A 23,388-nucleotide genomic window follows, 5' to 3' on the forward strand; every position below is an offset into this window, starting at 1 on the left:
AGAGAGAGAGAGGAAGAGAGGAAAAAAGCCCCGAGAGGAAAGAGAATCTGAAACCGTTGAGTGTGCGTAGTAGGCGTATGACTTCTATTGCAGCCTTCCATTCATAGGCTTCTCTTGCCCAGACGACTCGAAGGAGAAAGCAGACGTGGGAAAAAGAATAACTAGCCATACACCGTAGCAAGCCATAGTAGACACGTATGGTTAGCTAGGCTAAACCACAGAGACACAGAGAAAAGGAAAGAACAGACCCTTCTTCACACCGAAGTGCCCGGTGTCCCTCCCTCGTGCATCCGCACAGTCATCTTTTCGTTCAAAAGGCAAAGAAACCACAGCATATCTGTCAGAAGACAGCTATTTTTTTCGACAGATAGTCTTCTTAAGCAAGGCTCCTACATGCTGATCGGGGGCAGCTAGGGTGTATGTACACCTCCCCGCTTCATGCATCAAAAGACAAGTCCTTTTACTACATATATCTGATAGGACTGAGAAAAGAAAAGCTCGGAGAAAGATGTTACGCCACTGCCGGTGATTCAAGGGTTTACTCTAGGCATATTCCAGATGCAGGTATACACACGTTCTCGCAAGATACGACCCCACATGTTTCTATCATTCCAGTAGAGACAGAGGTCTCTTCTTCACTTCTTCTCCCCAGGAAAGAGAAGAGACATGCAAAAATCTCTTGCAGTCAACTCTCCGCGGTATAACACAGATATATATAGTATCTATATCTGTATACATATCTGTACGCCTGTAAACATCGTTGACACTCGACCGCCACGCTCACCCCCATGACACACACCAACGCCTGTGGCAAAGTTAGGGCGTGTTTTACCCTCCTAGTTTTCTTCTCGTTGGTTTTGTGACTCCCTCTCTTTGTTCTAGAATTGCTTCAGATAGAGTGGATAGTCTATGAGAGTACGTATACGGCCAAGAAAAGCGCACTAGACCCTTCCTCTACAGCCACCTATAGAATGACAAACCGTGTGATAGGATATACATCTAGAGAGATCTATCTGTGTTTCTTTTCACACTAGCTTTTCAAGACAAGACATGCATGCCAGTGGAAAGGCGAAGCTCTTTCTGGTCCATCCAGACGAAATCGCAATAAGAAAGTCATGTGGTGTACATACACCTGCGTAGTATGGAGGAAAAGGAACGAAATGAAGAAGGGCGCAGATACGTTAGGTGTCCTCGGTACATGTGAAGACCTGTGGAGAGGCAACGCCTGCATGCAGTATGTGAAAACGATTTCTCCCTTCCTTCCTCTTGTTCAGTTACCTGCCTGTCATAGAAGTCGTTTGCTTCTCCACCGAGATACACTCACTCTAGACACGCAGATACATAGTATATTTGTACAGAGATCTATACGCCTGTAAACATTGTAGACGCCTTTCAACTTCGCACAGGCCCCTATGACCCTTCTATCCATGTGTCTAGAGAGGAGAATCAATCCTAGCATGAAATACCCGCCGAGAAGGAGGAGGTGCTTTTTACCTCTGTGAATGCAGCAGCCTTATTGCCGCCACTGGTCGGATTGATAAAGATGAAGACAATCTTGGGTTTGTTTCCTTTGTCGAGATAAGGCGAGAGTTCAAGAGGTTTTTCTCTTGAGTCATATCCATCAAGTAACTGTCCACTGCTAAGGTCTTCTTGTTGTTGTTCTTCGGATGACCCTTCTCCTGTCTTTTTAGCGCCACCTCCTCCTGGCCCAGCTCCCCCCCCCCCTGTCTCTTTACTCTTCGGCCTTTCTCGTCGCACGCATATATTTCCGGCCGTAGGGCCAGCAGAAGTTGGTTCGACCTTCACAGGAAATTTGTTAGGATAGACAGGAGCGACAGGAACACCAGACGTCGTTGCAGGCGAGGTTGGAGGGATTCTTCTATCTATCTTGGAAGGATTCTCTCCTACAGGAGATAGAGAGGGTCTCCCGCTGGATGAAGAAGAGTTGCCTCCAGGCGGAATAACATTTGCAGAAGAAGAGGAAGAAGAAGAAGAAGAGCCTTCACCTTCGTTGCCTTCACTACTCTGTGGATTCTCTGAAGGGACGGGTGCGGGTGGAGAGCCTGAGATAGGAGGTAGTCCAGGAGAGGGAGGTGAAGGTGAAGAAGAGGAAGAAGAAGGAAGAGGATTTTTACTAAGGGGAGGATCGGTAGAGGGAGGGAGGAATAGATCATCCGTAGGAGAAGACGATATAAGAGGAGCAGCTGTTGATTGCCTTGGGGCTGCTGGCTTAGTCTTCAAATCGTCACCCTCCATGGTGGTAGATGAAGAAGAAGAATCGCCCGTTTTGACAGGGGGGTGTGGAGAAGAAGAATGGGAAGAGGGATCTAAAGTAGTTGTATCCGATAAAAAAGAGGTTTTTGTCTGTTCATCTTTTGCAGGAATAGCAGAAGGAGAAATAGGAAGAGAAGACGACGACAAACCAGCTGAAGGGGTTTGAGGGATGGGCGTACTTCTTATGGCGGCTGAAGACGGAGAAGAGAGTGGCATTCCTTGAGCTAGGGAAGGGGTTGATGAAACGCCGGCTATGTCAGATGGTGTTGGCGAAGGCTTCCTGGTTAATGCGGTGGCCATGTTATGATTGAGGAAAGAAGAAAGAGAAGACGAAGAAGAAGAAAGAAAGATCAAGTGAATTCATGCATGTATACAGATGGATCCATACGTATTTAACTTCTCTTCAAATAAGAAAGAATAGAAGAAAGAGAAGAAGAGGAACTGCATCAAGGGTGTCTCACTCACACCAGCACCACCACCGCCATGAAGGAGGAGCGTGGAGTAGAATGGCTCATCAGAAAGATAGGAAAAAGGGTGAAGATTGTCTTTGAACGGAAGAGGTGTATCATCTGTCTCTTAGAAGTTGCTGAGAGACTGAAGGGAAAAGCAGACACGGTTGTCAACTCTTCAAAACGCAGAAGTCGTAGGGATCTCCTTTTTCATGTGGTTGACGAATGAATACGATGGGAGACTTTGCTGTGAAGAGACACAGAGCTCAAGCAGCAGGATCTGAAGACAGAAGGCGAAAAGGATGAAAAAAAGAGATGACGTTAGAAAAGAAGGTATTTCCTCTCATGAGACGGAAAATGGACGCCTCGGATGAGAGAATGAAAGAAGAAGATAAGAGAGAAAGAGAGAAAGAAAGAAACGGAGAAAGGAAAGAAGCTTCACGGTGAACTTAGAGGAAGAGGGTCAGAAAGAAAGAGAGAAAAGGTCGGGAAACCTGATGGTATCAAGAACAAAGGAGGCAAGCAAAGATTGATTGGACAGAGCTTGTGGACAGACAGAAGAAGAAAAAGGCTCTTTGTCATGAGGTCCTAAGAGAAAGACTTCATTCAAATTCTTTCTTTCTTCATAAATGCATTCACACCCCTCAAGACTTTCTCCACAGAGACTTCTTTCTGTCGTCTCGTCAGCTCTAGAATCATTGAAGATACCCTACCCGGACCTGAGTGCTGCTCTCTCTCTTATGATTTAGACTATAGAGGATCTCTTCAGCTCTGAAAAGAAAGGCAACCATGAAAAGAAGAAGAGGAAGCAAGGAAATGAACAGCTCACTTTACGTTCTTCTTCTCTTCCGGCGTTTCATCGATTTTCCTTGTTCGCCTGGCAACCCCGAGGCTGTTTTTTCCTCTTCAGAAAAAGAAGAGTTTTTCTCTCCCCAGCGAAGATTCCTGCTACTATCATTGGATTTTTTCTGATAGTTCACAACAAGAGAGGAAAAGAAAAGCGCTTTTTTCCCCTTTTAGATGACGGTGATACTGATGGTGATGAGGCTAACTGACGGACGACCAGGCGACGTCGGCGGTCCCCGGGAAGGAGGGAAGAAAGATGCCATGACCGTAGCCAGAGGAAGAGAGAAGAAAAGAAGAGAGGAGAGAGAGTTGAGAAGTAGGACAGAGAGAAAAAAATCTTTATCCCGACAAAACAAAAGGGATGGTGTCACTCCGTCGTCCGCTTCCTACCTCGATCATCACCGCTTCTATTGTCATCTATGCATGAGAAGTCGTAGATGGAAGGATGGATGGATCATCACAACATCCAGCCTCACTCAGCAGAAGGTTCTAGTACTGGCACGCCAGTTGACAAAGGAAAAGGGAAGCCGAAGATATCTCTGTTGATGTTCAGCTTCTCTCGTAGCGATGCTAACTATACGAAGGAGCAACGGTCGGACCTATGTGATGAGTGTCGATGAGAAGAAAGACTTGTTTTAAGATTGCTTTGCCTTTCCGCATGACAGAAAACATGCTTATACGGTACATAGGGGATAGATAGGAAAAAAAGAAAGGACTTTTCCCCAAAAGAGTTTCTCTTGGAGGGAAGACGACACTTATCTGCGAACCAAAGAAGAAAACAAAGAGAGGTAGCCGTTGCTTGGCAGAAAGCAAATTCAGAAGCAAACAACTCTGTACGAAACCGTTGCGGGGGTCACTCAAATTCACCTGCCAAGACTGTAGTTCCACACTAGAAAAGAGAGATCGTATGGAGACTTGCTTGGATATCTTTTAGTGCCTTAATGGTAACAAGAGTACAACTGTTCATTTGTTTTGACGGACCAGCATGCTTCGAAGTATCTGACCAATACGTATGAGGGATAGCACACTCCGACACTCTTGAACTGGCACCAGCGTATCATGGAAACACGATATCCTCACAGTCATAAAATCGCTTGTTTGACTTCCTTCTCAAGGAAGAGGACCTGCTGCTGACGGAGAGCATGTGCATGAGATGTTGAGCAGATACACAGTCTTTTTCAATGGTAGTGTGCTTTGTCTCCACCCCAGTGGCTTTCTAACGAGGTCACCACACACCACCTGCGATACGGTTTTTTTCACATGAAGCTGCACAAGGAAAAAATCTGTTGAGATCTCACGAATTCCCAACAGAACTGTATCAGCTGAATGACTATGATCAGGCAAACGTATCGTGAATACGCGGGCCGCGCTCAAGTTCCATTCACAAAGTCTACAACGGGAAGCAGACTACGATAGCTGCTGGTCCGCCCAGATGCTGTCTTGCAAAGACACAGGGGGCTGCACTTTTAGTGTAGGTGTACTCCGGATCATTAACTCTCTTAGAGAGCGTCCCCCTTTCTCCCGTCAGACGTGCCATATAGGTCAGACCTGTTGCAGATTTTCGGCGACTCATCGAAGAGCCAGACGACAGTAGCGCACGAGATCCAGAGTACCCATAGTCACTTAATGCCGAGGCTATCACGTATGCTATACCTCCCAGGTCATCCCACAGTTACTACCACAACTCTCAATTACTCTTTTAGCCCCTCTTGTGCAGCGATGTCCACGTGCAGCAAGACGGTGACCCTCCTGCGGCGGTGTCCTTGGAGTGGACCTCGATTCAGTGAGTAGGCGCTTGATTGCGTACTGGAAAAACAACGGTAACATTCCAGCTTTTTCGAGTACGGCATTCTTGCGCGGCGACCCGGCAGTTCGGTAACGGCGGAATCTTTGACAGGCCATCGGGCACTTTTCCCGCGTTAGGGTGGGGGGTACCATGAGTAGTAGGCCACTCTGGAGAAGTATGTTCTAATAGCGCGTCATTCCCAGAGGGGGGACACAAAGACGGCTGTCCATTTATCTGGCTGCTGTTCAGACGGCCTGCTCACTGCCGGTGCTTTCAGAGTGAATGAAAGTTTAGGGGTTCACTGGAAACAGGAGTCAAGTCAACAGTGAAGTCAATAGCCTGCAGCATAAGCTAGGCAGGCTATTTTTGGCAGCCCAGCCAGGTACAACGGAGTAAAGCTTTCAGGAATATTCCTGGGGCCTCGGCAGCTGTTTTCTTCCGTCCAACAACAGCAACAGATACAGTGTACGACTCCCCCCCCGAAGTGGCTATGCGCGGTTTTTTACGACAGGCCCAGTGGTCAGTAGCTGATTGATTGAGGCAACGCTGACGGAGACTGTGCTGCGCATCGCTGCTGTCGAAACTGCCCAACAACAGAACACAATTCGACCTGTAAATCTTGGAGGAGCCGCTCCACGGGCTATTCGCGCGCTGGCTATCAAGCAACGTCCACAGAGCGATACTCTGCTCCTTACTGATCTGCGCGTCCTAGTGTCCCGGTTATACAATTCGCTTGCTTTCACAGCTCAGCGGCGTGTCTGCTTGAAAAGTTTCCAAATTGCTCTGGCCGAGGTACCTCGGGGCAGTGAAGGAACTCAGAGTATTGCCAGATGCCTAGGCTGCGCCGGTGTCGGTGCGGACAACTTTCCGTCATTCTGAGATGAGGACACAGTAACTATGTATGGTTTCACGTCAAGGTTGTCTGTCAAAACCTTTTGTCGGTCTTCCCATCATCACCCGGCTCTTACGTACTCGCACCCTTCGCAGAATCCTGGAAAAATACAGGTCACCCTGAGCCAGGTAGTGACTACGCGGCCATGCAACCGACTTAGGCGCCATGGTAACTCAGAAAGGAGGCTGAGCGATTAGACAACGCCGTCTAAGCTTGAGATAGCGTAGCACGAACACCATAGAGGTCAAGTACTGAATGCTCGGACAGTGAAGTCAACACTGAAGGCCGCGACCAGACGTTGTTACTGTACACATTTCTGCTGGTTGTCCTCTGCACTCGATTGCGGGTAGTAGTCGTGACGTCTCCACAGCCACCAAGGGACCGCCAAACCCGGATCCTGACTGGCTGACTCGCTAACCCCCGTACACTAATGTACCATCCCTGATACTCGTACATTCCCACATCCGTCTCGGCTTCTTCGGATGGGTTCTGCCGTAAGAGGCGGTTGCCGAGCATCCTTGCTCAACTACTGTAATCTTCCCGACGCTGTTGCCGTACAAGGGAGAAGAAGGATTGCATAGGGGTCTACTAATTCCAAAGGTTACGACAAGATATCCTGGAAGCCAACTCACACCAGGGAAACGCACTTGACATCTACCCACACAAAGCACCTTCCAAAATGTTGAATGACGTACACGGACTAGACCTCGTGTGCCCCGGTGCAGAAACCACCAGTTAGCAAGAAGTTGAGACTCGACAACCACGACAAAAGTGAACGAACGGAAAAACAGAAACACGTGTCGCTGACAGCCTCCCCATCAGAGTACATTGCACTAGATACCTTACGCAACAAAAGAACATTCGTTGCCCTGTCGATAATGTTCACATCTGCAATCACTCCCGACTCAGCGCCGGTGTCGGTCGAAAAGCTACTGTTCCTCCACTGGCCCTAATATCGATGACAAGCCCGGGCCACATACGTGTGAAAAAAATCTCGAGATGCGAAAGATGACCGAGCAGGAACCTGGCGACAAGGTTTGCGGGCGCTTGTTTGATGAGCCGGACAACTCTGTCGCGGCTTCCACATTCCTCCGTCTTCGCACCAGCGTGTAAATGAAAACGGACACTTTTCCAACGAGCTCTTCACAGACAGACTAAATGCTGATCAATCTCATTCTCTTTCAGTTGCTCTTCGCTTAAAGGCGGCAGACCCTTCACTTTCCGTTTCAAATTCGATGCGTGCAAGGACGACTTGCAGTGCTGCCTGTATAATGCCGCAGACGCAAGAAGTGTACAGCACGTTCGACAAGGAAAGCCGTTTCTCCTCTGTTCACCAGTGTTCGCTTTTGACAAGCCGACTGTAGTCTTTTCTGAATCCCAAGCGGCTTCCGACCTCCGGGTTTCACGTGCAGTTCCCATCCACGCCTGACTTTCACTGGCCTCCGACGAGGCAGTGTGCCCAGGTGTGTTGACACCTTGGTCATCTCCTAGAACTTCCTGAGCGCGTAAACCGGTAGGAGAGACATGACCGCTGCTATCTCGTTCGCCAGCGAACGGACCGACGTCGGCTTCAGTATGTCTTGCTCTTCGCTTTTCTTTCTTTTTCCCTCGATTACCTGTCGCGACCGGTACGTGGGTATGCTTGTGTCCTGCGCCGTAGGCTGCGAGACTCTGATCATCGCTGTCCACTTCACGTTTCCAGCCAGAAGCCGGATCACTGCCGTCACTATCCGAGTCAGACTGTCTCTGTTCCGTCACTAGGCTCCTCCGTCCCTTCTCTGCTCTGAAGCGCCTCGCCTCTCCAGCTGACTGTGCCGAACTGGGAGCCAGGTGACCACGTCTCCCGTCTTGGATACTGGTTGGTCCCATGTGATCGAAGTCCCCCGGGGTGGCGAAGAGCAAATTTGTATCTTCTTGAGTTCCTCTTCTCAGCCACGCCATCGCCATTTCCTCAAAACTCCCGTCCATGTTCAGACTTATGTCAGTCCCCCCGAAGTGAAGCGAATCGACTTTCCCGTCACTCCTATCCACTCCCACCCCGGAACGCTTCTCTGCACTGCTTTTCTTTCCTGACAGCGGGTTCGAAGACAGCTCACGAAATGACAACCGTTTGACCCCTTCTACTGTTTTCAAGGCATCTTCCTGGTCGGTGTCTCTGCCTCGACTTTTGTCTACAGAACTCTTATTTCTCCGTGCTTTCTTTTTCCCCTTCCGTGCTCTTCTACTACCCGAGGCCACATCATCGGAATCGTGGGCTTCCCGGTCTTCTTCCTCGTCTCCCGAGATATTTCCTTGTTTTGATGACTTGTCTCTTGAACTCGTTCCGAGTCCTGCACTAGGCGTGGCCGACGAGGCATCTTCATTGTAAGGATGGTTAGAGTCCCCCTGTTGATGGTGTGACTGATAGGTGGAATCTACTGGGGCTGTAGTGCAACAGTTTGCAGAAACCAGAAAGAGACTGCCTCCTACGCTTTGGAGTTTAATGTCTAATTCACGGTAGCAGCTGGCTGGACTAAGAAACGTGACGCTATAAAGCCGACGCCTTGAGTGCCGGTGTGTCGAAGCCGAATCAGGATCGGTAGTAGAACTGGATAAAGAAGAATCGAGATCAGTTGCAGAAGATCGTCCCTCACCGTGGTTTCCAGAACTCGGCTTTTCTGTAGTCTGGTTTTCCTGCGCTGCACTCTTTCTATGTGTTGCGCTTCGGTCTATCGGCCTCTCTACCTCTTTAGATATGTCCTTCTCTTCCATCTCCTCGTCTCCTTGTGTCTGTCCAACATCCTCAACTACTGACTCATCCTCAATAATCCCTCCACACTTCTTAGTAATCAGCGAAAGGATCTCATCCCGGTGTCTATAGAGACACTCGGCCTTTAGTCGCATCATACGCCTAGCAATAGCCTGGGGCCCTAAACGCTTCTGAAGGAGATCTACAGCCTTCAGCGCTTGGGCTTTCGATGAAACGCCAAGCTTGACGCTGAAACCTGCCTGTTTCAGTGCAGATGCTGCCGCTGTACGTGTGAGAGGTAATCCTGTCCTTACATTAACTGTCATTTCTATAACGAATGTGATGACATCTTGTAGTATAGCTGCTAAGGTGGTTTGGCGTTCTTTCTCAGAAATCTGGAGCTCTCCTGAAGCAAACACAGACAACGCACGTGAACAATTTAATGGACTACCCCTTCATGGTAAGCCTCCTCCCACTTCAACAAGACATGAAGTCACAGAAACACGACAAAAGGACGCAACGGAAAAGACACTGACATGAGAATGGATGTTAGTTGAACCTGTAACACAAAGAGCGAACGTGCATACACCCCAAGCGTACACAGCACCAGCCCAGATGACGTACATTGACACGGAATCCCATCTTCACCAGATACACCTTAACAGCAAAACCCCAATTCGCCGTCTCTCTTAGAATTTATACTTACACCTGTACACGACAACTGCTTCGGTGAAATCCAACGAGAGAACCATGCGTTCACACGTACAGTTGGGACTTTACTATCGACGGGTTATGTGTAAAAAGAAAGGAGGGATATGAGAAGTGACATACCCTTCTCTAGAATGATTCTGCAAATTTTGTCTTCATCTAACGTTTTGAAGGCAGTCAAGAGAGCGTCCCGTTTCGCAAATTCTCCTTTGGAAACATTATGGAAGACCGCGTTCGTTTGAAGGACCTAAAAAAAAGGAAAGGAGTCGCTCTTGGCTACGAAGATGAAAAACGAGATAACCATCAACAACTGTACATACAACGGGCTAGAAAGACATGTTGTCTGATAGATGCCCACGTCCTTCTGTACAACACAACAATCTAAAGATACAAATGGAACAACGCTCTCTCCATCCGTGGTATGTTCTTAACACCGGTGGACAAGCATATAGATCGACAAGCGTACATCCTGATAGGCTTGCGAAACAGAAGATATGGACTACATGGAACTATACCTAGAAACGCATACGGAAGTTTGCTATGTCTTCACAAGAGTCGAAGAACATACTATCGACAACCCAGAACAAGAGGTCTTCACGGGTACTCATGCGCGCTGTGTCCAGCTCTCCTATGACATCACGCGTACTTACTTCATCAAGCAGTCTACCCTTATGTCACATCTCATGTATCTATGCACACGCCTCGGCTGCTGAAGAGCACGGACCTCTGTCTCCCAATATGTAGACATATACATACACATATGTAAATATGTACACATATATATAAACACATATACCTGTACGCCCACGGAAGACCATATTCCCGAGGTACTTAACGAAGAGTTGTCTTGGTGAATGCGAGAGGCGGGGGCTACATCATCAAAGAATAGAGACCGGACAACGAAATCTTTGAAGCGAGCCAGGAGCAAACACAACACACTCAAGACTCCCATTCTTGATCTATTCCTCAGAAAATTCAAGCCACTCACTTCTTGAAGATCGGTCTCGATGCCTGCGTACAAGAAAGACATTCCGTCACCTCAAGCATGCGGAAGAGCCAACAGACTGATGCCCCTCCCTAGGAAAGTAAATCCGAAGTCGCCAGACCTCAATCCGTGTGCAACGGCTACGCACTGGCCTGCTTCCACGTACATAGTGGTACCGGTGAGTTTGCTGAACGCCTCTCAAAATATACCGAAGACATACCTTTGTTGAGTGAAGTATGTTGGTTCTACAGATCGGCTGGACAGCAGGATATACGCGGCATGCAAGAACAGTACGGGCAATACCACAGTAAGGTTGACTAAGACGTGAGTCCGCCACCGCAACTGTGCACCTAGGTATATGAGAAGAGATGCACGCCGTACACAAGAGGGGCTGACAGTTCTGCGTTGGAAATAGACGGAAGAGAGGAACTTTAATGTAGAAAGTAGTAGGATAGTACTTTGAGAAACAAGAGAAACCCTTCACATGGTTTACACCTGGTCGCAGGAGGAAGCTGAAGAACGGAAGACGACATACACATTCTTATGTAAGTATGTATATGTAGATATTTGTAGGAAGTTGCATCCGTACATACTACATTACCAATGACGCACATATCAAGAACTGATGACTTGGATTCTTCCTGAAGACATACAAGTGAACGGTGGAAAGAATGCAGCATAAAAATTTCTGGGGACACAAGACGTCACAGACTTTGCATGTTCATCCCACCCCTCCGCTTTGTAATTTCCGTGGATTACCCTACTACAACTGAAAACCCGCCTGTTTGAGGGGGAAAGAGTTCAGACGTACCGGAGCGCCAGTTGAGAACCTTATTCTTGTAACAGGCTACCTCAAAACGAAATCCGCTCTGTTTCAGCCGTACAACAGCGACGTTTGTCAAGCGAACTTGAGTGACTGGTTGTTTCAAAGCCATCTTGTTGTAGCCGATAAAAAAAGAGACCGCGAAGACTAATTCATAAGGTCTATGGAGGCTTCTGATTGTCGACGTTCCTCCAAAGAAGCTGCGTCTTCACATTCGCACATCAGTTGTCTCAAAGATACTTCATGACGAAAGAACTGTGAAACTTCCAAACCATATCTTCACTGTCGAACCTTCAAAGCTACACTGTGTCGCGGTAGACACCGGAAAGCATGCGAGAAAAAACAGGGACGAGAAGACTCAACGCCTATCCGAATGAGTCCAGAAAAGAATATCATCCGACGCGTATACATTGAGAGGCGGGACAAGTGGTGAAGGGGAACCACTCAAGAAGAAATCCCTCCGATTTTCTTCAAGGAATTAGCGCCTCGCATGCCCTCCAACAACGCATCGTGCATAAAGCCGCTCCTCTGAGAGGAGAGTGAGGATCTTTGACATGTCGAAAAAGTTCGGAGCAAAAGTACATCAGAGATGTTCAAGTAAAACACTTCCAGCTTCGCCTGCTGTCGTCGACCGAACCAACTCTTCATCGATGACTAGTCAGCATGCACGGTTTTTTCTTCTCTTACTTGACGATGACAGGACAGTAGTCGATATGGAAGCGACGTGTTGACTGCTACACGCGGACCCCGAAACATGCATGCCCCTGGCACTTTGTCGAACTGTTCAAATAGATTCCTTGATGAAGGAAAACCTGCTTCCGTCGTCTGCGGTTCCATTGTCTCGCATAGAGAAAGAACCTGACATACACCATGCGCGCAAGTTTCTCATTGCAAACGGCTAGGTGCCTGGCTCGAACACGTACTTCATGCGCCTTGCCTCCTTGTGTAACTTTCCCCTCACTTCGTCCCTAGAACAAGGTTTTCGAAAATCGATGCATGAACCGCCGGGAGTTCTGCGCGTTCTTTTCCTGTTGCAGAAGAAGGGAGGGAATGGCCACCAAGGCTGACGCTTCGTCGGAGCACGTCGGAATTGATGTTCACATACCGAGCCTGATACGCATCAGTCGGGAGTGAGTCTGAGAAGCTAAACTGCTCCGTACAGCCCCTCAGGCAAGAGTTTTCCAGATCACGCGAACTGATTTGCATCTCGCAGGGAGCGGCGCAGGCGAGCGCGAAGACAGGCCGCTCTCCTTCGGCCGTGTTGGATCCGGAGCGCGTGAGTTTCCCGCAGTTCGTTGTACCGTCACTGGATGGGTGCCATAGCGTTTACCCACACTTCAAACTGGAACAGTGGACCTTGTCCTCCCAGCCGGCTGTCGCACCATACCTGTGTCACTGCTGTTTGCTTAACCGGACAAACAGGAGCTACGCCGATGACCGATCCGCAAGTTCACACCAGGGTGACACTTCACACAAACAGAAAGGCGTCGCGGAAAGAGTGGACACTTTGGATGATCTTGGTCCGTACGCAGACAGATGCTTCAGGTAAGCGGGTGACGGAAGAACAACATCATCGACCTCGTTCTGGACGCTGACTCGTGGACCCGAGAGCGCAGCCGACTATGGAGCGGGGGTCGCTTCAGGTGTTCACACCTGAGCCGTCGTCGTAAGAACCAACTGATACGCTACCCCGCGGGCTCATTCTGTACGGCAGGACAGGTGTCCGCACTAGCGTGATAGTCATCATCCTAGTGTCCCGGAATAAAACATCTCCTCCGCGAATGTGTATACACATTGAGGTTTAGCACAGGACCTACCAGAGCGAGACCACTTAGTATCAACAACAGAGCGCTACGGCACAGTCCTCGCTTTTTGAGTTCACAGCCATTAGCACACGAAGGACAGGACCTTCTTCGACGCGTATGATGAGTTTTCTTCGTGCCACATGCGGCATTTCTCGGACGCCGCGTCCCGAGAGGGTCCGTTGGAAGCGGAGCAGAAATGCTACTGGAGTATTTTGCTATGTGTCCTTAATACTGCCGAGAAGTCCCATCCAACTTGGGGGTGCGACTTACCCGAGGCTCGCTGTTTGGCCGTCACCCAGAAAATGACGTCCAGAGTTACTGTCCGGACTGGATCAGGCGACGAGGAGAAGGATCTTCTCTGCAAATGGAGTGACACAGTCCTGGAGAGGTGCCGTGGAGGTTTCTGGCCGCGAGGCGACAGCTGAAGAGGAGAGGGAGGGGACCCTCGCGGCTACGTTTCTGACGGTCGTCGGCGTAGTGGAGCACGCTGAACCGGTGTCATTACCTGTGCGCTGACAGCCCTCCTGATCTGCTGTGCCCGGACTCATGACTACGAGAAGTCGCTACTAGTTTAGTTACCAGCAATAAACAGGTTCAGCTGAAGCCCGTAACCTGACGGACAAGCGTCACTGTACCGACTCACTGGCCGCAGGCTGATGACTCACCTGTAACGTCCGCGATCCAGTTCTGCACCGTAGCCCTGCATGGCGTGTCGCTACGAAGTGCGGCACCACCTACTCAGTGGCATGTCGTGAGCGATTGCCGACGAGCCGACCTTCGCGCCTCTCGGTCGTTAGTGGTGTCATACGTGTTGTCACCTCGTGAAACGTTCAGGTCTCAAGATGCCAAGTTCTTGAGGGAGCCGTCACATCACCCAAGCGAAGTGTGACTGCCACGTTCACAGGGACCAATCACTGGAGACGTGAGATATTCTCAACTTTGCGAGAGCCGCAACACTTCAGGCGGTTATGTTGTGCACGGCCCTGAGGGCCCGAATACTATTTCGTGTGAGAGACGCAAAAAGCGCGGGCTATCCGCTGTCCTCGGTGCGCCCGCAGTTGCCACTCAATTGTAGGTCTGCTAAAGGTAGATGTGACCGGGTGGGAAATTTCGCTGCAGGAAGGCCGTTCGTTTCACGGCCTTCCTGCAGCCACCTCGCCGGGACTCATCCCATACCTCCGAACATCATTTCGCCTGTCGGGACAAACGATTTGCTTACTGGGTGCCTAGTTTGCGAGGGCTCGTATCCGCTGAAGGCAGTATCACTGAGCAACTGGTCTTCTGGCAGAGTACCAGTAAAGTCAAAATTGCTCAGGAAGTAGAATAGTGCGCCCGCATCTCGGAAACCGTCACCCCCGCCCTGCAAAGCCTAGAAAGGCTCTTCGCTACCCTCAGTCTGGACTCCTACCGTGTCTTCGAGCGACTGCCGCGGTGTCGAGGTTATTTCTCGTTTCGGCCCCGTCATGACGCGGAGCGCTTGGTCCCACCAGCTGCTGGTGACTGTGCCAATAGGCGACCAGAAGTCGCTGGCCGACGTCTTGCCCAGACTGGCTGGTTGCTCTCACGCGAATCGCTATCCTTCGATTTCTGGCTGGCCGCGCTTGTCCGGCTGATGGGTCCCTCATCATTCCGGTTTTTTTAGGATATCAGATAGTTCTGAACACGGTTCCTGCAGAACTGTCGGACATTTCAATCTGTGGAGGTATTTCTACACCAGCCCTTCTGTCCGCTTTTCCTGCGCTTGTCATACCAGCTGCCGCACTCACTTGCTCTGCAGCTACACAGCGTGACGACGACGGGGCGAACTGCGCACGCGAAGCGCGTCCAGACCTTGATACCGAAGCCCGCCGATTTCTACTTTCTTTCGGGTGTCATTTGCGTGGTAACGGCTTGTAACTATTTCTACTTTTGTTTTTCGTTGATCTCAAACAACATAGCGGGACCTCTCTGAAGGTATCGTAAAGACATCTGGCTGTGCAGTCGTAACTCCACGCGTGTTTCGCACCCGTAAGTTGCTTTCGTCGTCGCCGCGCAAACGGTTTCGGCGGGTAGTAGCTATCCTGCACCATTCGTTCAGACGGCTGACTGGTACGAGCTGAACAAGATTTTTTTCTTTGATCTCCCATACCGGCGACTCCGTTTTGGTGGATTTGTCGGCACTCTCTCCGTGTCTTGTTCACCTTGTGGGCCAGCATTCGCGCGTGACCTTGGTCCCCCTCATTTGTCGTTGTTTGTCTACCCGTCGTCAAAATGTATTTCACCTACGTCGTGCGCCCTGGTGAAGCTCCTGAGGGTCGCGGCCCTCAGTTTGAGCCTTTTTGGAACTTCATGGTCAATTACAACCTAAGGTTTGGCCTTTTACTCCAGCTGATTGCTTATATCGGGCTGCTGTTGACAATCTCGGCTGGGGGACACGACTGCCTCACCCTCCTCAGCTTCTTTCGCGCCAATCCAGAAGATGTTGGGAAAAGTCCTGTCTGGGCTGTCCAGGTCTGCTGCGGACTTTTTATCTTGGGATCTCTGATGGCTATGGCATTCCAGTCCCTGGTCGACGACGATAGCAGGTAAAGTTAGCTCTGCCCAGCGGTTTATTGCCGTGTCGTGGTTTTCTGTGCCGCCGCCGATGTGGTAACAGTCTGCATTCACTCACTGCAGTTCGGCGCCTAACAACCCATGTAGATTCCACTGATGACAGCGTACATGACCAAGTGTACAGCTCTTGTGGGTTATCCTTTCCGCGAAACGCACCCCCGTCCTTCCTTTCCACAGAAACATACTTTCACAAGCCTACTGTTGTGCTGTTGCGATTTTTATCCGCGGTCTTTTTTTTAAAGAAGTTTCATCTTGCCTTCGTTCGTGCTTACGCTTGCAGCATCAAGCAGTCGCGCGGCTACCGCTCAGGAACGAAGTTTCTCCAGTTCGGCTCCTCTCTCGGTAAGCAAACGAAACGGATTTCCCAGACTGACAAAGAAGCCGCTCCTCTGTCTGCCTTCCGAGCCCTGCTCACGCTTTTGAAGGTGTGTAGCTTTTCCCACCAAGTATGGTTGAGGAGACTCGACACTGGCTGGCGGGAGAAACTCGCAGCTACACCCGCCTTGTCGCAGAGCGCTGCCTCTTTTCTTACGCCCCGGTCGAGAGAACACCTTCCTTTTGTACGGCTTTTTCCCGATGTTTCTGCAGCCGTCTTCGGATGGATTTTGACTCTCTTGGTCTTCTATGCCGCGAACTACTATTTTGACGACCCCTGGATGCAAAAACAACTTGCGAGTGGCTCAACGTGGATAACCTTCTTCACTGCGAGACTGTGCGACGCCTTTGCGCTGATATTCCTTGGCGCCTCGACTTTCTTCCTGGAAGTATATCATTCGGAGGGAGCCGGTGAAGCCTGGGGTTGGCTGTGCGCCCTTTGCTTCAAACTCACTGCCATCGCAGGTAACTTGAGTGCACGTCTTTCGTGAAATTCCCGCATCGGAGTGTTCCCTGTATCAGCAGCAGAGCTCTTCGTTTTAGTGCAGGAGTCGCTTACTGCTTAGCTGCTTGTAGTGCCCGCATTAGTCACGTGCTTGTGGCTCGCTCAACATTTTCTGGATACAACAGCACCATCGGGGTGCTGAAGAAGTGCGACGTTTGTGTCCGTTCTATAACTGGGTAGGCTACCGCCGGTCTCAGACTGAGATTCATCGCATCAGCGCCGCCACCCATCCACCCCCTCCCCCCAGGGACCGCACGTGATGTGGGGGGTGTCGTGGAGAGTACGTTGACCTTTTGTTGTCCGACAAACAGCAGCGCTCTTGTCTTTCCCGTGTTGTTTTGTACTTGCTTACAGAGGTAGTTGGGCTGACGGCGTTTGGAACTGAAAAATTCAAGGCGATTGACGCCGTCTTCACAGTCATGCTTGGTGTGTCTCTAGGAGTTGGATTCCTGTGGGCTCTCATTTTTGAGCCTGTTTCTCATCGATTTGATGTTAAATTGACCCAATCGGCTATGAGGAATGAATACTACAAATCACGAAACGCGATGGCCTACTACGGGCCCGCCGTCGTCAACGCGGATGGAGAGGTCGATATTGCCGCTGCAGCGGAACAAGCTCAGGCCTGTCTGTCCTGCCGATGCTAACCTGGTGTCCTTTTTTTCGTCACGTCAGATGAATCATCCGACTGACCGTTTTATTGTTTTTCTCGTGTGAGTGAACTGTTGCTAATGCCATGGCGTCCTTTCTCGTTCAGTTTTTTATCATAATGATTGAACGGACTATTGTGGACCCTCTTGAAACAATCGCCGGCCCGAGACTCAGCTGTTGAGGCTTACCGGATCTGAGTGTCCTAGGAATTCTGTCGAGTTCCCCAGGTCCCCGAAGTTAACTTTGGTAGCGACTGTCTGACAAGCTTTGCCTCTTCCTGGAGTAGGTTCTTGTTTGGAGGGGACACAAAGGCAGTAATCTCCTGGGTAGTTCCACTTTGTCCACCAACGGTGGCTCACGGCGGGTGTGCGCAGTTGCTCTCATAGACGGGTGGACACTCCAGGAGCGCTTTCCTGCTGTCGCAGTTCTGTTAGTGGTGATTGACGAGAGCTGATTGGCAGCGATTTCACAGTCATGCTTCATGTCTAGGTCAGGAGCAGGAGGGTCACATCCCTGAGTGCATGTCCCCGCCGGCCGTAGTAGCAGTTTTGGTTCATGACGACCAGCATACGAAGAAAAACGCGAACGGTGTCGCAGCTGACCGTTCAACTGGCTAAGCTTGTCAAAAGAGTCGCCCGAGGGTGCCGCAATCCGCTGTTGTACTGGGTTCCATTTTCACACGGTAGCAGTTTCCGCAGGCGAGCGGAGGGACCCAACAAAGTCGTGTACAGGAGACACGACGCGGAACGGAGATGTATTGGTGAAAAGGAGATTATACGCTTTTGCCCTTGTCAGTGACCCAACAAACAGGTGCTACCTGGAGAAAATCTCGTTTGTCATGCCGCTAGGGCCGCATAACTCATTTTGTCCTGTTGGTTGGCGTAGTGCGTACTTTCTCTTCCCTTTCATTCGTTTGCCGGTGAAAGCTCTCACATAATTTGTTGTGGCACTCTGGACTGAAACTGTGACGTCCCCTCTCTTGAATGTCTGCCCTTATTTCTCATTCTATTCCGCCTCTGTGTGTCATCGTTCATCTTGTTCCACCTCCGACAAAAACTGAGTCACTCCCAGTTTAGTACGTTTGGTCTGGTCCCATCGGGCCGTGTGTTCAGGTGTTCGCTGTCCGCCTTTCTTAGTCGAGTCTTGATGGGCAACCGAAACCTCGCGACAGCGTCCGGGTCGCCTGGGGCTCGCGCTGGAGAAACAAAGAAGATGCCCCATTAACCCAAGAGACTATTATTTTCTTTTTACTGCCGTAGCACCTTTCAACCGCTTCATTTTCCTTTTTTTCAGCATGTGATTGTCGTCGTCCGACCTCCAGTGCCATTGAGACAACGGCTCGAAGATTCACTTCAGGACACATGGTCCTTCCTCTCCGTAACTATCATTCAACTGGGACACCTCCTTTGGTGATGTGTAAACCGATAGCAACACGAAGTGCTGCTGGCTTCGGAAACCATCCGTTTACATAGCTTTTGACGGAACTCGCCGTTGCATGGACACTTTTCCAGCGTCATCTTTGCTTCGCTGAATTACCTCCTAAGCTCTAGGGCGGCCGCAACTTTGTTAACTCAGCTGGCCAAGGGGGGAGTTGATGCTTGGATAGGTTTGCCACTTGCCGCAGTAATATTAAGGATATAATTGTTGCCTGACCTTCCTTCGTTGTTCCAATGAACGGTTCTTGTCTTTCTTTTCAAGGGGACGGTGTGTATTCTAGTCGTCCGGGAATATGCGTTGCCGGCCCGTGAGTTCCCGTCTTGTCAAACAGATTACCAATGCTCTCATGTTACACCACTCCGTCATTCTCTTCCTCGTGCAGAGAAAGAGATGGCAGACTTAAGTGCATAGCTGGATAGGTATGGTTCGCCGCAACCCGACCCGCCGTCCGCTGAAACGAGCCAGTAAGAAAAGGATTGACGGTAGCCGGCTTCTTATGGCCGGGCAAGTGCACGACTGAATACAAGAGTATCCATCGATTTTATTCGAAGGGGAAGGAAGGAGGTCTGTCCATTCACGCTCCAAACTGGTGAATGCCGCAGGGCAACGATGAATCCTCGAGTTGAACCAAGCCCAAATAGACGGAAATCCAGGAAAGGTCCTGTCTCAGTTGCTCCAAGAGACATGGGCACAGACGCTGAGCCCGGTGCGATTCCGGGCGAAGAAATTCCGGAGAAGATAAGCCATAAAGAAAACATCGCGAGGCAGGTGGCAAGTATCTCACCATCTGCTACGTTAAACAAGGATGACTGTAGCTCCACCCTAACGAACGGCAGGACTCCACGCCGTTCTGCGAAGAACGATGCAGAGCAGCACAAGACAGAATTCCAACAACCGAAAGCAAAGGACTCGCTATCACGTAAGGGCATTGAAAAGACTACGGGAAAGAGGGGAAGAAAACCCACAGATCGTGAAGAAGTAAAGAAGGGTCCGGGGGGAACAGACAGTGAACATGAGTCTTTTCCAGAAAGTAATGGCGAGGAAGTCCATATCGAGCAGAGACGCCAGCCGTGGAGATTCTCACGTGCAAACAGGTAAGACAACTGGCTAGACCACCGGGGAAGTGCTGACGCAGGGCCGCAGAGAAAAAGAGTTTTCGAAGAAGAGGCGATCGTTATTCGTGTATAATCAGTCGGGAAATCGTGATCTCTCGCATGAAAAAGGGAGATGGATTGCTATACCCAGCATGCAACACAGTCCATTGCTGTCTCCTTCCTAGATCGGACAGACGGGCTCGTGTGATAAGCATGTGACTGTCAGGCTGTCTACAGCTTCTACGGTAGTTTTCCGATGACAAGAGGCCGCCGCTGGAGTGTTCAGATCTGTAGATGAAGCAGTGTTGCACTGGGGAATTATCTGAGTCCTGAAACTTACCTGACAAGTACTTATTCACCAACGAAGACCGCAGCCTTGACCTAGCACGAAGTATGGTATGCATACATACATATGGTATGTGCATACACACATACTATAGATGTCTGCTTACACTATATACGCATACGCACATACTATCGTGGAGGTTGAACTCCTCGTGGTAGTGCGAAACAGTGCTGATCCAGGTCTCAAACATACATTTCATCTTCAACTACACAGGACACGACCTCTCTCCATGAGAAGCCTTCACTCGCATCATCGTCAAGGTGGTTGTTTGTCTTCAGACCCCTGTGAAGTATTGAACAGAAGCAGAAAACAGGAGGGTGGGAGTCCTCCCTCTATGTGTGCTTGGGCTGCTTGTCCGTGGCGGAGCGTCACACGATTTGCTCGACGGATGCGTAGTAACCAAGGCAGTATCCCGCTTATGCATGGATACTCATTTCTACGATATATATCAGTCCATGTGTATACGTCTAAGGTAGGTGCGAAGTCTACATATCATCTACGATGGTGATAGTGCACAGATGCAACTACGCGGTTATGCTCAACCACCTGTACGTGTCCGTACACAGTGATGGAGAGCCACACATGTGGGGAAGTCTTCAAAAAGACGTTAGCATCTAGCATCCAAGCTTTTGATGTCGAGGCGTGCGTGGTTTGTTTACTGCAGGTATGCAGCACTTCTTGAGGAGGCAAAGCGGCAGAAGAGAGATCCCAAAAAGCACAAGGGACCGTCGCACAACACAAGTACGTATACGGGTGGTTTTTATGATAATGATATATGGGAGTCTAGTGAAGACGACGAGGATTGGAGTCCTGAGAAGATATTCGGCAAAAACGAGTCGCGCCGTCTACTAAACTCGAGGTATAGCGAAAGTAGCTCATCTAATACTGAAGAACAGAGTGGCGAAGAACAAGGAGCAACAGAAGATGGGTCAGAAGAAGAGAGCCGAGAGGGTAGAGCAGCATCTGACTCTGAGACCTCAGGGGCGTCTTCGACGGTCCTCGAGGCAAGTGCTAAAAAGCCGAAAACTTCGAAGAACTCTGTCTGCTCCAAGGCGGCTAGGCAGCGTAAGAAACCTCCAGGCAAAGTGAAAGAGAAACGGTGAATTCAGGTATCTAAGGGAGCAGCTCCGGCTGCTACCCGTTCGGCCCGGACCCTATCCGCTGTCTCTACACCTCGGCGATCTATAAGCGCTCGTGGTTTGAGTGGCAACCAGCTTCTGAGCTTCTGGGAGACCCAGTGCTGTGGGAAATTCACAGGGGGTTCCCGGACCAGAGCCCGGAAGTTCTGCACAACGACGTAGGAGAGGGCAACCAGATGTCATTCCTACCTTACAACTCGAAGACTTTGGATACCCAGTCAGCCGAATCGAGTCACAACACAAAGCCAGGGAAAACACGAAAAAAGCAGACGTATTTTGAATGCAGCTGCGGTTTCTTATGTGGTGGGTCTCCACGGAACATCGGTCGTAATGATACATTGATGAGAGATCAAGTCCGGCTTTCAGAGAGCGGGCTGGACTGCGACACGCGAGGCAGCAGACAAGGTAGAGTACTCAGTAGTGGCTCTCTGCTTCCCAGTCTATACACCAGAAGCTGTTGCTTTCTATCGACGAAAAGCACTGTTCGTATCCATCAAAATCCAGATCTTTTTACTGTAGATTGTTGGAGTTGACAGTTGGGCTGTGCAGTCCGTTCAGCTTCTCGATCAGCTTTCAGGTGCTACCGAGAGGTTTTTTCATGTTTTCTTTCTTGTCCCGCAGTAAGTTGCTGGTACACTTGCACGGGAATCCGGCCGATGAACATAGCCGTGGTCTTGTGACGGTCGAAGTAGAGGTTCCACTGTACGTCCCGAGATTTGCCGTGCAGCAGCAGGGAAACGACTAACTCTTTTAAACTGGCGTGAAGCTTCGAACGAGGACTGCGATGACGGCAATGAAAGGATGAGCGAAAGACACGCCTGTGCTGCTAAGACAGGTGCAACGGTGACTAAGTGTAGACAGAACATCGTTAATGCCGGGGAGCAGCAAAACTGCGTAGATGGGGGTATGTAGTGGATGCGGGTGGTGTACAGAGCGACGAATGCGAAGCGAAAAACGGCTGTAAGGGCCACCAGAACAGGTGCACCGGGTTCGAACGTTTTGAGACCGTAGAGCGGCAGTCCGGGGGTTCATCGAGGCTAAGAGCCTCTGAGGTACCTGACGTCCGAACATGGGATGTCGAGCAGAAGGCCACCAGTAGCCGACACATCCTCGGCACACCACTGGCTTAAGAGCACTTGCGGTGCCTTCTGTGTCACCAAAGTGCGCGACCCCTCCACAAGTTCTAGTTGCTCGCCGTGTTCAGCTGCACACTTGAGTGAGCACGAGTCCGTCTTGAGAAAGCACTGACGGTTTATGCCACCAGATGAGCACAGTCTTCCGGAAGGCAGCGAAAATAGCCATAAAAAAAAATAGCTACTGCAAGGCCGCTTTGTTTGGGGGTCTTTCTTTCATTTGCCGGCATTGAGGGGCTGCTGAGATACTACAGCAGTGTAGAAAATCTCATCACGGTGCAAAGGACGTCTGCAGGCAGAAACAAGCCCGAATCAGAAAGACAAGAGCATCCCTCAATGAAGAACAGTCTTCCTCTGTGCTAGAGTAGTGCATGTCAAGTCAATGGCAGGTTAGCGGAACTCGCGATCTGCGTTGTACGTGTTGGAGTGTATCCAGAAAATCTGCTAGTTGCCGTTGATGGCAAAAGTGCGCGTCAGACGTGCGGGTGTGCGCTACACTGATCTTTCTTCAAAGAAATACACCGTCGATATAACGCAGTACATTGCCGTGAGGGAAAAGCTATTGCTTTACTCAGAAACGCCAAGCGTACGAACTATGCGGCAGTCACTGGTGCCGCATAGTTCTTATGCTTTGGGTTTCCAAGTACAGCAATAGCTTCATTCCTTCTGTTTGCCAGGCGAACGGGGGGAGCACCGGATAGTCCCACGCGTACCCGAATCTCTCGCTCATTAAACCGTTCGTGGCTGCAAGGTCAGCGTCTCTTATTCACGCTCACTTTTCCCTTCGCACCGGTCGATCACCAAAACTACCAGTCCTGCGTCG

General features: G+C 50.1%; 4 protein-coding genes across 4 annotated transcripts in view; 2 read left to right on the forward strand and 2 right to left on the reverse strand.

The window, feature by feature from the left end:
- The window catches only part of CSUI_006105 (diacylglycerol kinase accessory domain domain-containing protein), a gene marked incomplete at its 3' end in the record, with an annotated part of 5,794 nt that extends 1,824 nt beyond the window's left edge, over positions 1–3,970 (reverse strand). The window contains exon 1 of the mRNA XM_068066270.1: positions 1,495–3,970. Coding sequence (XP_067921751.1) covers positions 1,495–2,574 — 1,080 coding nt within the window. The remainder of the gene's footprint in view (positions 1–1,494) is intronic.
- A 2,980-nt stretch (positions 3,971–6,950) lies between these two features.
- On the reverse strand, positions 6,951–12,154 carry CSUI_006106 (rrna metabolism sbds family protein). Its single transcript, XM_068066271.1, has 4 exons — positions 11,480–12,154; positions 10,672–10,694; positions 9,807–9,930; positions 6,951–9,381 (listed from the first exon to the last, which is right to left on the reverse strand). The coding sequence occupies exons 1-4, from the start codon at positions 11,601–11,603 to the stop codon at positions 7,391–7,393; spliced, it is 2,262 nt and encodes a 753-aa protein (XP_067921752.1). The 5' UTR covers positions 11,604–12,154; the 3' UTR covers positions 6,951–7,390.
- Positions 12,155–14,858: 2,704 nt separating this feature from the next.
- On the forward strand, positions 14,859–17,497 carry CSUI_006107 (multi-pass transmembrane protein). Its single transcript, XM_068066272.1, has 4 exons — positions 14,859–15,860; positions 16,169–16,230; positions 16,477–16,728; positions 17,123–17,497. Exons 1-4 carry the CDS (start codon positions 15,547–15,549, stop codon positions 17,410–17,412), a joined length of 918 nt encoding a protein of 305 aa, XP_067921753.1. The 5' UTR covers positions 14,859–15,546; the 3' UTR covers positions 17,413–17,497.
- A 386-nt stretch (positions 17,498–17,883) lies between these two features.
- Positions 17,884–22,135, forward strand: CSUI_006108 (uncharacterized protein). The gene is made up of 2 exons (XM_068066273.1): positions 17,884–19,947; positions 20,958–22,135. Exons 1-2 carry the CDS (start codon positions 19,463–19,465, stop codon positions 21,394–21,396), a joined length of 924 nt encoding a protein of 307 aa, XP_067921754.1. The 5' UTR covers positions 17,884–19,462; the 3' UTR covers positions 21,397–22,135.
- Positions 22,136–23,388: the final 1,253 nt, after the last annotated feature.

Source organism: Cystoisospora suis (genome assembly GCF_002600585.1).
Source record: "Cystoisospora suis strain Wien I chromosome Unknown contig_3046, whole genome shotgun sequence".
Lineage (NCBI taxonomy): Eukaryota > Apicomplexa > Conoidasida > Eucoccidiorida > Sarcocystidae > Cystoisospora > Cystoisospora suis.